The sequence below is a fragment of the Myotis davidii genome, unplaced genomic scaffold (genome assembly GCF_000327345.1).
Source record: "Myotis davidii unplaced genomic scaffold, ASM32734v1 scaffold38, whole genome shotgun sequence".
Lineage (NCBI taxonomy): Eukaryota > Metazoa > Chordata > Mammalia > Chiroptera > Vespertilionidae > Myotis > Myotis davidii.
In genome coordinates, this window is record NW_006291383.1 from 1,652,398 (window position 1) to 1,670,541 (window position 18,144).

The 18,144-nt window shown below is 40.3% G+C and overlaps 1 protein-coding gene across 6 annotated transcripts in view; it reads right to left on the reverse strand.

Moving 5' to 3' along the window:
* Nucleotides 1-18,144, reverse strand: part of WDR7 (WD repeat domain 7) — a 288,252-nt gene that overhangs the window by 35,608 nt on the left and 234,500 nt on the right. For all 6 annotated transcript variants that reach the window (XM_006764456.2, XM_006764458.2, XM_006764460.2 and 3 more), the window contains one exon: nt 17,873-17,972. In XM_006764456.2, coding sequence (XP_006764519.1) covers nt 17,873-17,972 — 100 coding nt within the window. The remainder of the gene's footprint in view (nt 1-17,872; nt 17,973-18,144) is intronic.

The window sequence follows — 18,144 nt, forward strand, 5'->3', positions numbered from 1 at the left end:
TCTCTCTATACCAACAAAAGTCAAAGCCTATTTCTGAAACACTATACTATAAATCAACACTTAAGGCACAAATAAATTATTAATGCCACTTTTGGACTAGGAACTACATGAAAAATAAACATTAAAATAATATGATATTAAGACTTATAAAACCTCCAAAACTAAACATAAAGACAGAGGCTCAAAGAAATCCATTTTCCACTATTAGCTTAATCTTCCAAATAATTAAGAAAAAAATCTACCAAAATAATTAAGAAGAAAGGTTTTACGTAATTTCTTAAAATTTGATACCCTATCAGAAGTTAAAATGTATAACAGAGGACATTTTGACAATAGTAAAGTAGAAACATGTTAATCAAATATGATCAGAAACTTCAAAAATCCATCATTCACTGTATTAACAAATCATAGCACAATTCTTGTGACATTTCAAAATTCAGTTTTGAAAATGAGTCTTATAGCAACATGTCAAGCTTAATGATAATACAGAATATTCTTTTTATTAGTCCAATGTTTTAAAATTAGTTTTATACTCATAATGTAAAATTTCATGTTAACAACATAGGCAGAGGTAGGATTGATTGGCTTTTTAAAGAGAATGAAAACTAATAGCCTGTGTGGAACCCTCCTGTAGAGGAAGCTATTAAAACTACACAAGACAGACTCTTGAAATTGCTACAACACTACCCCACATACAATAAATGTTCTCCAGAAACATTGCGGTGTTCTAAGGCTGAATCAGTTGGCTCTCAGAGCTGAGGAGCAATAAGATAGTGTGTTTTATTATGAGTGTCATGGAGACGGTGCGAAAAATCAAGAGCCACAGGCAGTCAGCGGCAATGGGTCAATAATGCTCCCAGAGACACTGTGTAGATAATCAACAACAAGGCTTGAGGTCCTCTCCGCACTGCACATTGCTGAAGGGCAAATCAATACAGCCGGGGAAGGACCCTGCCCTGCTCCACTTCCCACAATATGGCCACGCAGGAGAAACACCCCAAATGGGAAAAAAGCAAACTTGCTGTGGCAGCTAACAATCAACGGACCTTTAATGTAATCACAAACTCACCCTTCAAGGCCTCCAAAAAAATCCAAACAGACGTCATTACAAAGTCCAGCTAAACATGAAAGCAGAGCAAGGGAAAATAGGCTGCCTGAATCAGAGCCAGGACAGAATTACTTAAGTAGAACCACAATTTTTGTGAGTAAAATATTCCTGTATTAGGAATTAGGTTTTATTTTCTTAAATTTGGGGTCTGGTATTGATAATGGACAAGCAGATCTTACTTATGCCCATGCTCAGTTATCATTAGAGGAGTAAGCAAGAAGTAAAACCTTACTACATTTAGGAAACTGTAAATTATACTTGAATTGTTTCCAAAAAAGGAACACAACATTTTAATGGATTCTACTGGTTAGAAGGGCAACATTTTGTCAACAGTGTTTGTCTCTGACACCTTGTTAAATATATGATGCTCATATTTCACATTTTTCAGTAAAAATTTATGGGTAGGAATATGTTGATTTATTATTTCTGAAGAAAAAGGTGATTCATCACATCCATCATTCTGTTAATCATTAGGCGTTATTTCGAAGTTACTATGTAAAGCCATCTTTCTTGCAACATGGAGAAAGTGTGCTGCCAGGAAAACGGAATAGTGAAGAAACATTTTAAGGTTTATTTCTTATTTTTCCAAACAGATAAAATAACATCTAAAAGCATCAAAATGTGCGCTAGCTTAAGTGGGAAAGATCATAACTGTTCTTCCAACATAATGTTAGAGGAAGGGCTGTAATATATTCCTATTGTTACAATATCACAAGAATATTTAAAAAAAGAGAAAAAAAATTACCATTGTGTGAAATGCTCTGTGAGTGAATTTAGGAAACAAAGCACTCATCTCTTACAGGTTTTCAGTTGCACTTTAAAAGAATATTTTTTTATTTGTTCAGCCTATTGGCAAGGACTTTCCTGTTTCTTTTTTCTTTTATTCCCTGACAATTATTTACAGGGTTTGAGGAAAACAGTACTATATTGTTTAGGAACACACTACCATAAGAACCCTCCCAAATCATGGTTATTCTGGGGACATATGTTTTTTTTAACTAGAAAGAATATGAATTCAAAAGACAATCCCTTTGTTGGTGCTTACTATGTTTTACTATTAGGAGACTGACAGGGAGTTTACCGGTGTGTGTGTGTGTGTGTGTGTGTGTGTATGTGTGTGTGTGTGATTATTGAAATCTGATATAAGTAAACTTAGTCTCCAGCTAGGAGAGGAAAAAGTACAAACTGTCTATTCTGCACTCTATGCTTATAACTAGCACGTTCGTACAATATGGTTAAAAGCAGGTTTCCATTTTTTCAAAGTTATATTAGCTTATCTAGTCACTGTAACAAAATTGAAGCAATAGAGCCAGCCTTAGAAAAAGACCTGCCTTTAAGAAAGAAAAGTCGGCTCCTTAACGTAGTTTGAATCATTATAAACATGAACTTCATTAAAACACCAATTTTATAGAAACCACCTAAAGCATAATTAGTGAAAAATATGTGGTGCTTCATATTAAAGAAGATTACTCAGACTTAGATGCCCATGATGATGGGAAATCTGAAATAAAAAGCAATAATATCAGCAGTCTTTACAAAACAGTTTTCCTAGGGGGTCCCTCATTGTCCCTTCACTTCTTCCTATCATTAAAGAATCTGTGTTGACCTGTTTAATTTTAGACCTTCCACCTCTTTGTCAAATCTGGTTCAGATCAGTTTACCTAAATCCTGCTGCTGTCCTGTCACCGAGGAGTGTGTGACATGACAGCTGGCTCATTTGCATACTTTTCCCTTATTGGCTGAAGAAACTGCCCAGGCAGTGAAATACTTAAAGAAGATGCAGATTTTAGATGCTTCCTTGTTTTGAAAAGTGGGAACATTTCTGCGTGGTTAGAGAGAGCATCTACAAAACCCCAGACGCTATACATTAATTAGGACAGCGCTTTTCCCCACCAAACATGAGCAGAAGTTAAGGGTAATTTAAAATGTACTCCTACAGACATAATGCCAGCTGATTAAAAACCCCTCAATTCTAATTGTGTTTAGAGGCTCTGGTGTTTGGTGGGATTTTTAAAGTCCCATAACCACATGATCAATCCAGGTGATTTAAAATCAATGCCAAAGCCAGACAAAGGCTGTTGTAAACAGCTCTCTATTTGCTTTATGGAAAAGGTGAAAAATCAGAGTATAGCTCTTTCTTCAGTGAGATGGCTAACCGGTAAGAAAATAGCTCAAGCCTATGGGGCCACTTGCATTTCCCTGGTGGAAATTCAGAAATGCAAACTGAACAAACCACTTTCTTGTCTGGAGAAAATAAAGAGAAAGGCTCTAAAAACTGTGCTCATTGAAATGGATAACTCTTGCTAACATGAAAAGAATGCTGTGGCCATCATATATTTATATCAAATGTAAATATATTTGATAAATCATACATATATATAATGCTACATCTTTGGAAAAATATATGTATATATATCCTTAAATTCTAGAAGTACAGGACTGCTGAGTAATTTCCTTTAAGAACACTCAGAAATTGAGTAATTTTGCAAACCACCCTGGATAAAAGACCCTTGTTAAAGTCGGGTGTGATAGTATAGCTGTCATTTCAAAGGTCTGCCTCAAAGGCCTTGTCATTACTCTCATTAGCATTAACGCCGCTTGAATTTTGGGGGTTTGCATTAAATTAATATTAAAATGGTTCAGAATGACAGTAGGCAGACAACATGCAGAAGTATTTTCTTCATGGCCAATCCCAAACGGTATCTTTCATAACTGTTTTAAATCTTTTCCTACTGCTAACTGTGTTAATTTGCTGAACCATGGGTCAAGTGCTCTCCTTCGGTGGTGAAATACCTAGTATACATAGCTTGCAAAGCAAAACTCTCTTGGTGCCGCATGTACTGCTTGCTGTCTCTCTTTTCTCTTTCTGTTTCCAGTCATGCTCCTTGGAAGAACGGTCCTCACAGTCTTCCCGTTGCCACACTTCCACCCACCACTGCACTGAGACTGCTTTTTAAGAGTCACCAATGACCTTCTGTTGCTAAATCTGATGGACTGCTTTTCCTTTTTATCTCACTTGATCTTTCAGCAGCAGTTCCTCCATGAGACATGCTTCTCTTTGGTGGCTAAGGCAGCACAGTCTTCTGATTTTCGTCCTGCCCTCAAACCATCCACTCTATGGTTTTGTCAGATGCGTCTCCTGCATCTCATCTCTAAGTGTTGAACTTTATAGGCTTTGTCCCAGCACATTCCCTCTCACTCTATACTCATCTGCTCTGAATACACCAACATGTCAATCATGTCTACATGTTTACCTCTAGAGCCATGTGTATAGCTACATATATGACAGTTCCACATGATTATTCTCTAGGCATCTCAAAGTTAATATCAAAAACTGAGTGATTAATTTTTTTACCATCCCCTGAATCCACAAATCTGCTTCTCTTCCAGTATGTCCCATCTACTCTGTTGCTCACACCGAAAACCCTGGAGTCATCCTCAACATCTCACCCTCAATTACCACACCAAATGTCAATTTCATCTTCAAATTCATCTCATTTCTCTCTGTCTTCACTGTCCCCATACCAGTCTAGAATGCTGTCATCTCTAGTGCGGAATCTTTCTAGAACAGCCTTGTCACTGATCTTTCCATTTCCACGTCTGTCTTCCTTCAGTCCCTTCCCCACACAGCGGTTAGATCAGGTTAAGTCACTTGCTAGAAACCTTCATAGTCCCCACTGCATTTAGGATAATATCAAAATTCCTCTGCATGACTCCAGGGTCTCTGACCTAGCTCTAGCCCATCTCCCAGTCTTGTCTCCGGTTGCTCTCCTATAAAATCTCCTTGGTGTCTAACATTTTAAAGTATATTATTAAGGATGTATTGAAAAACTAAATGCTTAGCTTCCCCAAATAGGGAAGTGGCTCATATCCTGGAAATTTCACTAGATTCACAACTTGGAAAAGCAAAGCAGCTAAAAATGTTCTTGCAGTTAAGTCTCTGGAGGAAGCATTCGTTTCCTCATGGTCATTAAGAAGAAATGCATTATTTCATAGTGTGTTGCAATAACGTAGTAGCTGGCATAGAGTAAATACTTAATATTTGTTCATTTGATAAATTTGAATGGATGCTGCAGGGAGAAAAGATCCTACCATACTGTGAGATATCCAGAAACAGAGAAATCTTGAATTTTGTGTTGTACTTGAGCAGCTGGAGAAAACTTCTGATAAAGGACAAAGCTGTAAGGGGTTAACAAGATATTGGTGACTTCTGTAAGCACAGTTGCTGTTAGTGATTTTATCTGGTCAAGGCTCCCTCCTGTTGTAATTTGAAGATGAGAAAAGTCATCAGAAAGTGGACTGTGGAGAGAAAGGGAGGCTATATGTGTTCCCAACAGTAGTTGCTTAAAGCTCTGTCGGAAGGAAAACTCCCAGATGCATTATGAAAATCTAGGGATTCTGGCCTCGGCTCAGCTCAGGGCAGTGAGGAAAATTTCTGCATAGAAAAAAAAAAACTAAAACCTCATAAACTAGATTTTTGTAATTTTATATGTTTTGAAACAAATATAGAAATATGTAGACTATGACTGCAAATAACTATAGCTATACATGTAAGTATATATAAATAAAATCTTGGGGGGGGGGGCGGATTGTGATGATTTTTCCCCTCTAAACCTTTCTTTAATGTTGCTACATTGCCTTTCCAATGGTAATACCCTCTACCCAAAGCAAATTCCACTCATCCTAAGGCTCTATTTCAGTCTTTATGATTCTAAATCTAATGCAGGCTATTTCTCCTTATTATTAATTGACTTTATAGACCACAGAGGACTTAAAATGTTAATTCACACATTATCTGTTCCTTATATAATCTGTGATTTTATTCAGTAAACCCAGTGTTTCCCAGCTCTACTTTTCATTAGCATTACCTGGGAGTAGACATCCGGGTCCCTGCCTCAGAGATTCTGATTCAGAAGGTCTGAGGTAGGAGATCTATTTTGAAATATTCAACATGATTCTGATGTCAGCTGGCTTGAAAAGAACAATGCTAAATGACAATGCCCCGTGAATTTATGGAAAAGGAACTCCTAGGCAGAAATATCTATGGAGAACTAAACACATAGACAGACAAGAACTATTGGCTTTGTATTACAATTAATAATGATATCCCCTTGTATGCATTTTGCATTTTCAAAAGCCCTCCCACATCCTTTTGTAGAGCATCTCATCTTTCTGGCCTCACTGTGTTGTTGTTTTTTTTGGTAAAAATAAGAATGTTGGCCTACATTATTTCTTTCAGCCTAAAAACAAAATGTGTGATATACAGTAGGCACTCAATAATGTTGAATGAATAAATGAACGCATGGCTTCCTCACAAAAACCAAGGTGGTGTATTGGGGTGGTGTCAACAGGTTTGTGATACATAGTTTTATACTTAGTAAATTTTGGCTCAGAGAAGTTAAGTAACAAAGTGGGTGACTGGCTCTAAGACTAAATATTCTGACTACTTACTTGGCGGTCTTTCCTTCCGCATCCTTGCTGAAACGTGCCGATTAGACTGTGCTGGGTGAAAGACAGTCACCTACTGTCTTCTGTATTCATACCACCACCAATAAATGACAAACTGCTGTGTATGTGTAATGGCATGTAAGTTGTTACCTTTTTCTTTAACCTCTGTCTACAGTAGAAGCAGTAATTCCAGAGGCTTGATGTACATGTCTACAAGTAATAAATCTATGTGAGTTATAGCTGTGTCCTTGTAGATTTACAACTATAAGTTTTCATTCATCTCTGACAACGCATTTACATAAATTACAGCCACACAACAACAATGCCATCCACTGGGATGTGCGTCCAGAGGAATTCAAGGGGCCTTGGGAGCTGGCTTTCTCAGTACTGCAAAGGGCCACTCTCAATAACATGAAAAAGAAGCATTTAACCTGGTGTGGTGGCCATTCTATAGGTGCTTAACTGCTCTTGTCATTCCTTTGAAAGTCAACTATGTTTTTAAATAACTTCCTGCATGAATGAATATTCTAGATTAAGATGTAATTTGGGGGAAGAGCAGACTTGCTTAGCAGTTAAACATTCAAAGGAATAGTTATTTCTAGCACCTACTCTGACTTCAAGCATAGCTGCCACAGCTCTGAAGCAGGAGAGCCATCAGCTGAACTGGGAAGAGGAGGGGCAGTGTCCAGTAATCAAGGGCAACCTCTCCCTTCAGAGCAAAGGGGAGGGCTCCTGGGCGGTGCCGGGGAGGGATCGAAGCCAGGTCTCTGGAGGCGGCTCCTGCTCTCCGCCAACCCAGCTCACTGTTTCTGTGGGAGTAAAAGGGAAAGTTCGTACCTTTAAATTAACCTTATTATCAGCCTACTGGGTGTTTAAATGTTTCCTATTGGTAAGAGATTCATTCATAGACCAAGACAAAAAGTTCTCTTTCAAATTCAGAAACTCCAAACTGGACTGACCTTTGAAGATGACTCTTAACCCACCAGCACCATTTACTGAGCACTTCAACTGCAAAAGCACACAACTAAGTATCTCACAAACGTTAGCTCAATTGATCGGGAAGACCCAAACGCATCCCCATGCTGCAGGCGAGGAAACTGGTTCAAAGAGGGCTAGAAACTTGTTCGAGTTCCCAAAGACAGCGAGTGGAAGAACAGTCTCCTGTCAACCCTCTTTTCCTGGTCATTACAGCTAGGAACCCTCCAGGGGAGACGTTACCAGATTCCCTTGGGGAGGCAAAGGGTGGCTGCCTTCCTCAGGCCAATCCCCTGGCCCCCAGGAGGGTGACAGCCGTCTGCTATCTCAGGAGTAAATCTCAATTTGTCATGATAATTCCATTCTCTGCCAGCAGCAGGTCTAATGCACATGGGTCTGTGATGCAACTTTGGACAACTGAGACACAGAACAGGCTTTCTCAGGCTGCATTTGCTTTTAGAACTGCTTTCTTACTCTGGATGGTACCCTCTGCAGAGGCTGCTGGCTCTGTGGCAGCCATCCTGTGCCCTGAGGTGGTTCTGCCTAAGAAACCAACACAGTCTGCAGTGGAGCAGAGAGACGGAGAGACTGGCGGCCCTGAGGGGACCACTTACCCCTACATGTTATAGGAAATAAATTATTTCAGTTAAAGCCTCTTTTGTAACTCTCACCACTTTGCACATAAAATATCCTAACTTTGAAATCTTCCCAACAATTCCAAAATTATTTCTGAAATTCCTCTCTATGCCTAAATCTTTCCTTTTATACATCTGTCTTCCCTACCAGTTCATACACAGCCCATCTGTTTTTTTCTTCCCTGAAAATGTTGCTTTTACTTTTACATTTACATTATGGTATCAATCTATATTTTAGAAAATATATCTAAAATATTCTATTTTAAGACTTGCCATCACCCACTTGCTCTATATGCTTCTTACTCCTTGTCTTCACCCAGTCCCCCCAGATACCAACCAAGCCCCGAGACCTGCTACCTGGGTTGTTACCAAAGCCTCAAGGAGCAAACCATCACCAATTCATTGTCTGCAGTGCTGACTATCCAAATGGAATATCTAATCCTGTTGCTCCCTTGCTTGAACCTCTTAAATGGTTTCTCTAAATGTACTGAATGCATTCAGCATAGTATTGATTTATGCACTTTAAAAACTTTTAAAATCAGTTACTAGCAATTACAAATTTGGAGGTTCTTAAAAACTCAGATTTTCAGCTTATCTTGAAAAACCAGAAGATCAGGCAACAGTAGGTCCACGATTCCACGCGGCACCCACCTTCAGGGTCTGAGACCTGGCTGATGCCTTCACCAGAGCAGGTGGCCTCCAGTCCGCCATGGTCCCTAGCCCTCCCAGTTCTGTCCCTAACACTCAAGTGCAATAGCAGCTGGCATTTTACTAAAGGCTTATGCTGTTGTTTTATAGAGAATGGTGTTAAAAAGCAAGGTGAATATTTCTTGGATGGTGCTATCAAAAATGGAAAAGTGAAAGATAAATCTTACCTTGTTTTATTAAGAGGGCTTACCTTGTTTTATTAATTTAAGCCAGAAGTTCTCAACCTGTGGGTCGCGACCCCTGAAAATACATCCTGCATATCAGATATTTACATTATGATTCATAACAGTAGCAAAATTATAGTTATGAAGTACCAACAAAAATAATTTTATGGCTGGGGGTCACCACAACATGAGGAACTGTATTAAAGGGTCGCGCGGCATGAGGAAGGTTGAGAACCACTGAATTTATCTGCTTGGTCTCTTAGACATCTGAGTCTGTTGCTCACTGCTGACAAACTATGAAGCAATCTAGCCAAGAAGGGCTCCCCATGCCTCAGACCCCCCTCTCTACCAGCTTTGTCTCGCTTCCCATCCACCTCACTCCCACGCTCCTTTGCAACTTTTGCTCCCAGTACATGAACCTTTTCCTGTTCTTGTATCCCACATTCTGTTGTAACAGTATACACTTTACTACTTGTGTCTGTCTTTCCACTTTGTTATTCCTACTAGACTGTAAATACCTTGCCCACACAAGCAGTCATTCCCTTCTGCATTTCATGGTGTCACATGAATACGTCTTAGCACTACACAATGTATGATTGCACTACAGAATCTCTCTGAACTGACTTCTACTTTACTGACTCTAGGGTGAACCAATATTCTTTACTAGAGGCCCGGTGCACAAATTTGTGCACAGGTGAGGCCGGCGGGGGAGGGAGGAGGGGATGGCCTCCTGTGGCCAGCAGCCCTGCCCCCAATCGAGGTGAGGGGGGCTGATCGGGGGGCAGTCCGATCAGGGGCAGGGCAGCCGGGGGAGGGGCCGTGGGCAGCTGGCCGGTTGGCTCTGCCCAGAATTGGGGTGGGGGTGGGGGCTAGGGGCCAGACCAGCTGGGGAGGGGCCGCGGGATGTTGGGGGAAACCGATCGGGGTCCCAATTGGGCCAGTTGGCCGACGCAGTGCGTGTCACAGCAACCGGTCGTTCCGTCATTCCAGTCGCTTGACTTTTATATATACAGGTTCACTCTGTAAAACATCCTGACTGATGCCCACCAAACAAGGAACTTCCGCCAGTGCTTTCGAGGCCCACCCGCTACTGCTCCCACCAGCTGAGCTCTGTGATCTGCAGTTAGCCACAATTTTATGGTGATATAAAATTTTAAATTAAGAATGGGAAGACAGCTTTACAAAGACACATACATACGCACATTCCTGATAACAGGTGTTAGATAACTGCAAAAAACTGGGAAAAAGCATAAATATCTAGGATTATACTCTTATATTGCTTTATAAGTATCTTTAATTTCCCAATCTACTTAGAAAAGCAGAAGCTGTGGTTTAGAAGGTGTGGTTTAGAAAGAAAGATGTGGACTAATTATAGAAAGAAAAGGCCTTGGTCTCACATCAAGAGATGGAAAATAAGGTAATTTTAAAATACAATATTTAAGATATATATCATTTTCTATGATTCCACACTTGAGCAACATTTTTTATTAACTGAGCAACTTTTGGGGCTGATTATGCCAGATCTGAGGGCTTTTATGACACCTCCCCCACTAACCATGAGTTCCATCCCAAGTTTTATTTGAGATAGGAACTACCAAATTTTGACAATATTCTCTTTAAATCACCATCAACATCTCTTTAGCTCCTTTCATGAACTACAGACTCCTGTCCTCAATATATGGGTTAGAGTACTTATGATTCATTTTTATCGAATGATTACTGTATGCCAGGCCTTGTTCTAAGTACCTTATATATCAAGAGTGGATATAAAGAATACAAGGCAGTGAATCCAGAATAAATTCGATGTACCATGACTCTCCCATGTAATATTTTCTAAAGGTATGGACTAAATATATATGAAATATATGTATTTAGACATTTATACTTTCATTTTTTATGTGTTGGAAAAAAAAGAGAATGGCTAGGAAGGAAACTGAATGACATTAAGAAATGTAGATAAAATGTGAATTTGGGGAATCATAATAACTTTTAGTGCACCCAATGCTTTTGCAGTAATGTTGAAATGCTTGGAATAACTATTGTGTTGGTAAACAGTAGAATTCTCTGCCTCATGTAGTTCCAATTATAGAAAGAATCTAATTTTCTTTCTTGGTGTAAATACTACCATTCAAAGTATAACATGGATATAAGAAATACTCACTGAATGATGGGGTAAACAAACAGAAAAATCCTCCTCTACATTGTCAGTTAAAAATATTCTTTAACATTTTTTAAACTTTCAGAATAAATGATGGTCTAATTTCAAGCATTGTTCCAGATAGGTTTCTCTTCCTAGAGATTTTTCTCTAAATAGCATTTCACTCTTAAAACGTGATGCTTGTTAGGTAATTCTTCAACGTGATGTCAGGAAGCCATTGTCTTCTCCAACCATTCATCTTATTAACCCCACCCCCCCATCCCCCGACGCCGTATTTCTGGTTGCTGCTTCAGAATGTCACAGGCAGCACCTGCCAGAAAACCAGCTGCTGAAAAGAGCAGGAAGAAAATGCCTAAAATGTCACTGTCTGACTAAGTACTCTAGTCAATTCTCACTGCAATTTTTGCAATCACCGCCTAAGTGCCCTTGATGCCTGCCCGTTATAGAATTCTGCGCGTTGAAAACTGCGCCTGGAGCTTCAAAACTCTGCCTTAAAATAACATCAATCTTACTGTCCACCAGCTCCCGAAGGTCCAGCGCTCCTCCTAACTAGAAGTAAAAGCTTTGGTATTTTTAGAGAGAAGAATACATTGCTGTCCAAACTTCTATGAATATAGGTGTGTTTGCTGACGTTTCTGTTGGGTCTTGAAAATTAGCTCTTCTGATATGTAGTAGCCTTAGATTCTTGCCAGAATCAAATGTATTACAGAAAATCACACTGGATTATTGTCATCAGAATGCTTTAAATCCCATGCTGAAAACATTTCCATATCTTGCCAAGCCCCTCTTTTCCTAAAAAAATATCATGTATGGAAAATGCCAGCATTCAGTAATTTCTTCAATGCTTTGCTAACACTATGTAACTGTATTCATAAAATCTATGTTACTGGCTTGGTATTTCCTAAGTCACAGACAAGAGGTGTTTCTACTTATCTATTGGAATCACTGTTTTTCACATAAGATTTGTGCAATTCTTATGTGAAATGCTAGTAAGTCTAATTCTCAAAATTTGCAGTTGAGGACAAACGGGATCGAGGGAAGAGGAGCTTAACAGGAAAACAATGAGGCCATCCTCCTCACAGTCCATATTCGCTTTAAGGGAGTTGTGGTTTTGCTTCTCATTAGTCTAGTAATGATGTTTACTTTGAATTTATATTAGTTCACACAAACACTCCATCCATGCTTTTGTTCCGGCCCTCTGGTCCAGTTTAAGAACCCATGGTGGCCCTCGAGTCAAAAAGTTTGCCCACCCCTGGTCTAGTTAGATGCTTGGCAGGGGCCTGAATATAACAATATGACTGAGCCAGTCAGGGAAGTCTTGTTGGCTGAAAACTGAAGCGAGCCAGGCTGGACAGCGATGATAAATCGAGGTTTAAACAGTGGTAAAATGGATTTGGACAGAGTTTGGGCTTGCTCTCACTTTAATACCCCTGAATCAAGGAAGAAGCAGAGTAGAGGCCACTCAGGAGGCGAGGGGAAAGTAAGTGGACGCAGTGTCCAATGGCCTCCTTCTTTCCCCGTGAAGGTGACCTGAGGTTCAACGCACCCATCCGGCAGGGAGCAAGGAATCCCTGAGGCTACAGAAGCACCAACTTCAGGCCCATCGCTTTCTCTAGCATTCCAGAATACACCTCCTGCTCTTTCGGGGATTATAGCTAGACCTTAGTGGCCACAGTTCTATACATACAATCAATCAATCTTGGTTTCTATTCTTTCCTCATTATCTGGCCTAGGGCAGGCCTGGCCACAGTCCGCTACAGAAATGTAGGTATATCTTTCATGACTCATAAGAAAGAGGCCCTCTATGCTGTTTCTGAAAATATATCCCATCATCTCTTACAGAGAAACAATATTTTGATGAGGTGTTTCTGACCCACAAAAATATAGCTATATCCCAATTATAAATATATCCTATATAATAAAAGCCTAATATGCAAATCGACCGAACGGCAGACTGGTGGAACAACTGGTCACTATGATGTGCACTGACCACCAGGGGGCAGACACTCAACGCAGGAGCTGCTCCTGGGGGTCAGTGTGCTCCCACAGGGGGAGCGCCACTCAGCCAGAAACCGGGCTCACAGCTGGTGAGCACAGCAACAGTGGGGGGAGCCTCTCCTGCCTCCACACCAGCGGCAGCACTAAGGAGCAGCAAACCGAGCGGTAAGGAACAGCGAGCAGGCAGGCAGTAAGGAGCGAGCAGTCCCAGATCGCAAGAGGGCACAGGCCAGGCTGAGAGACACCCCCTCCACCCCCAGGGCACAAATCAAATTTCGTGCACTGGGCCTCTAGCTTTGATATAATGATGGCACATTTTGTTTTTTGTACAGGTTTTACTCCAAAGACGCGGAGTGTTTTATTTGATCAACATGTATTTTACTATACATTTACTATGCACCAGAAACTAGCAAATATGAGGCTTTAAAAAATGAGTTTAATCTTTAAGGAACTTACTTAAAATTTTTTAATAATAAAGTTCCTTTAATAATTTAACATTTAGGTAAGACATCAGCCACACTATTCTTGTGCCTAGATTTACTGAAGTAAATCAGATGCCTCTGAGTGACAGTGCAAGCTTCATAAGGAAAATGAGTTAACATGAACTTGAGAGAAACTTACACAGAGCCAGCAGTTGTTTACTACACAGAATGTGTTCAGAAAGGACTGGAAAATCAGTGAGATAGAAATCAAGTCTGCCAAACCAGAGGAAAATGTTGCTGGAGGGAGAACCTCCATTGCTGGTTTAACCAAAGTCACACCTGTAGCTCCAAGGGTTCCTGGAGCTTAATTAGTCTGCTTATCAAGAACATTGCCTACCAACAAAACTTAAGCACTACATAGGGAGTTATTTTTTTTTTTAAATGAAGCAAAATTCAAGTCAGGTATAGTCTGAAATTGCTAGCAGTTGCCAAGTGGAAATTCAGTCAGCAGCACAGCAGAATTTTAACTATTGAATTGCATCAAAGTTTCTGATTTCCATGATCAGTAGAGATTCAACTTAGCACCACAGGCAAGAGCTGCCTTTAAGCTGGAAATCTACGCATGGCCTGAGGCAGTGCGGCCTCCCTTCCCCACAGTGCCCCTAACTAGGAGTGAGAACTCAAAGCCTTGAGAGTCTATAAACACCTGAGGCCTCAAGTTTTAACTTTAAAATTCTCTAAAGTCACTGTTATTTAATTGCAATGTAATGTATTTCCAAGACCATTTAAATACTAGAGGCCCAGTGCACAAATTTCATGTACTGGGGGGTGGGGGGGAAGCCCCTCAGCCCCGCCTGCGCCCTCTCGCAGTCCAGGACCCCTTGCTCCTGACCACCCGCCTGCTCACTGCTCCTTAGCACTGCCACAGAGGTGGAGAGGCTCCCGCCACCGCCACTGTGCTCACCAGCCGTGAGCCCAGCTTCTGGCTGAGTGGTGCTCCCACTGTGGGAGCGCACTGACCACCAGGGGAAGCTCCTGCATTGAGCGCTGCCCCCTGGTGGTCACTGCACATCATAGCCACCAGTCATTCTGGTCGTTCTGCCATAACAGTCACTTAGGCTTTTATTATATAGATGATAATAGCCATAATTTACTGAATATTAGCTCCTGGGCAGGCCCTGTGCTAAGAATTTTACATCAATTATCTTATGTACTTCTCACAATAACATACACTGTTTCTATTCCCGTTTTAAGGGAGAGAGCTTCAGCTCAGAAGCTAAGAAGCTTCTCCAAGTTTATAAAATTAACAAATGGTGAAGATGGAACGTGAACCACACAAGTTTCTAATTATTATTCTCCAATATATTACGCTATACTGTTGTAAATCACTTTTCGGTTAAATTAGCTCATCTACCTCCTCAATTATCTATGTCCAGGACCAGCAAACTTTTTCTGTAAAGGGCCATAGAACTATGTTAGGCTGTGGGGACCATATGGTGTTTCTGTTGGTCACGACAACTCAGTTTTGCCACTGGAGCATGCCAGCAGCTCAGACAATCCTTATGGGAATCAGCGGGGATGTATTCCAGTAAAACTTTAAATACATCAACAGGCGACAGGAAGATTTGGGCAGCAGTTTGAGAACCCTTGATATAAGTAAAACTCATGTTCCAGATAGAGCTGGATGTCTGTCCTATGGTTTTGCATAATCTCCTATTCTTGTTTGGGAAGAACAGGTTAAAAGACAATTATTTTTAAAAATGGGAGAAGCCAATGCCAAAAGGTAAGGGAAAGGGATTTAATTTTTTTCTTTCCTCTACCAACCTATGGATAACAACAGGGGCCCGACAGGACCCTCCCTCCACTCCCTCAGCCATGGGTTCTCTGCTTCCACTGGGCCCTGGTATCCTCTGCCTCTGGCACCCTGTGCAGGCAGGCCACAGCCAATTTCCCCATCAGCTGTGGCTTCCCAGTCAGGTGGTTCTGTCTTACCTTCCCACCTAACTGGACACCTACCCCCAAAGTCCAGCGACTTTTTCTTCTACATTGTTTATGGCATATCGCTATGCTTTTGCTCATGCTAGGAAAAATGTCCCGCTCTCTCTGTTAACTGAGTCCAATGTCTAATTGCAGAAACGCCATACTGCTTCCTAGTTCAAAACCCCTGGTCCCTTGAGTCAACTCTAAAACATCCTCTCTAAACATGCCAACTATACTTGTGTATTTTGGTTCAAGTGTTGCTTCACTTATTTCAAATACTCTAACACTAATACCATAAAAGAATGAGAATCAGTCTTACTTAAGAGTTATTGTCATTGGATATAATTGGCCAAAGTAGTTTGATTTATAAGATTGATTTTAGAGATTTACCTTTGTTTCCAGCTCTGAATAATGAGAGAAAAGGGTAATGTTCAGTTTCCCACAGAGCTGGAAGGTAAAGGTTATTCAGGCATGTAACACTAGTGATAGCTTTGGATATCAAACTCAAGAAGCTGAGGTAGAAGAAAAATCATGGGGACATAAAATGTCCAAATGCACTCAAATGTAGACAGAAAATAAAATGGAATATCAATAGCATTACAAATTCCTGTTAAGAAAAAATGTCTGATTAATAAGCGCATCTCAAGTAACAAAAAGAATACGACATTCAAATTACTCATGTTTCTTGCATTTTACTAAGATCTTCACTGAGACCACTTAGGAGGAAGAAAACTGTAAAGAAGGGTCTAGTTGAGGACAGCTTGGTTCTTTCTCATTAATTCTTAGCTGCTCCTTTCACTCCTCTGGGCTCACAGGGCCTCACTTCTCCCTCTGCCAGTGGCAACCATGTCTTATCTGATAACAAAGAGTCCTCTATGATTTCCACACTTTGATTTAAAAAAAACTTGTTCTATTTTTTTTTTCCTGCTCCTTGTAGATGTTTCTGGTTTATTTCTCTCAAGCCTCCTAGTAACGATAAACTCCAATTTTAAAGAACTATCTCTTTAGGAGCAAATAATATAAACATGTAACTTAATTTTTAAGCAGACATTCAGAGAGGTTTCACTGCTCAAAGTGAGAGCTCAAAGTAAAGAAATATGGTCACCAATGAGAACTTAATGCCTTAAAACACACAAAGAGACTTGAATTATTACGTTAAGTACAGCCAGTGGTACAGTCTGTGCGCTCCCAGGAATGCACAACGCACACCCACGCGGTAGAGACCCTGAGGAGGCCTGCAAAGAGGAACATTCGAATGGTTTCCTCCAAATGTGCCTGACCCCCAAACTTCTACCCCCAACACCTGTTACCATCTGTGAGAACTATTTCATGGAAAGCCGCCAGAGGAGCTTTTGGAGAATTAATTAATAGCATATTAAATGTAAGAGACAGTTTAAAATTTTAGCCACATCTTTATGAACTTCATATTTCTTCTGGAAATTCCTAGTACAGTTGACTATATCAATCTGATACAGTTCAATATAATTCCCAATATGGTGAAGACATCCACATTGATAAATGCTACAGTGAAACATAACAAGTTATGACTTGGAACTATTTATCAATGAGCACTGTAAATTCACCACGATCACAGCTTAGCCTAGCCCTGGTTTTGCCATTAACTAAGAGTATGACACTAGGATAGAGGTTTAGTCTCAGAGCTTTGATTCGCTTATAGCTAAATTGGGGCTAGACTTGCCTTGTCTACCCAACTGGTCCATTTTGCGAATCAAGTGATCAAGATCAAAATCAAAACCAAGACTTTTCCATCAAGTATTATAAAACCATTAAAAGAGTTATAAAAGTATACAAAGCTATATCTTATTTCAATAGAACATCAGTTTTCTTTTTATAGAGCTATATTAAATGCTACTGTGACTTCTTTTTCTGAACTTCGCTAAATATCTCATTTTACCTAGTCAGAAAATTTTTATTTAGCCATTAACTATCATGATGTATCATCAAACATTTTTCAGAAAACACATGGCAAAAACAGGCAATAAAATCAGAAAGCTTTGTTTAAAGAAGAAAAGATGTATCACCCAGTGGTGTGTGAGCAGTGCCACCTCTTCTGGGCTCTGTTACAAACTCACCTGTGGCATAACAAAGGCAGCCCTTCATCCCACCGAGTGGAGACAGTAGGGCTCTATACTCTTTGAGTCCTTCATTAAACTATTGATTCCTTTAGCATTATCCATAATGGTGAAGTGCTAGTCTCTCACTCCCTTCAGTAGCTTCCTCACTTTATGGAGAGGAAGCCACGGTGATTTATTTACCTGACATTTTCCAGTCCGGATGTCGTACAGGGCCACTGAACCATTGCGAGCTCCCACTGCTATCCTGTGACTCCGCTCATAGTAGCTGACCATGTAGAACCTGAATTGAACATTTTCAAAACAACAACAAAACCAGGTTAGATGACCTGCACGTGGAAGTAGAGAGCAACACCTTTCAAAGGTTAAAGCCAGCTCTGATACATATTTTAAAATGTGTACATCTATAGTTAGTGTATTGAGACTTTTCAAAAATAGTTAATTTTAGTAATTCT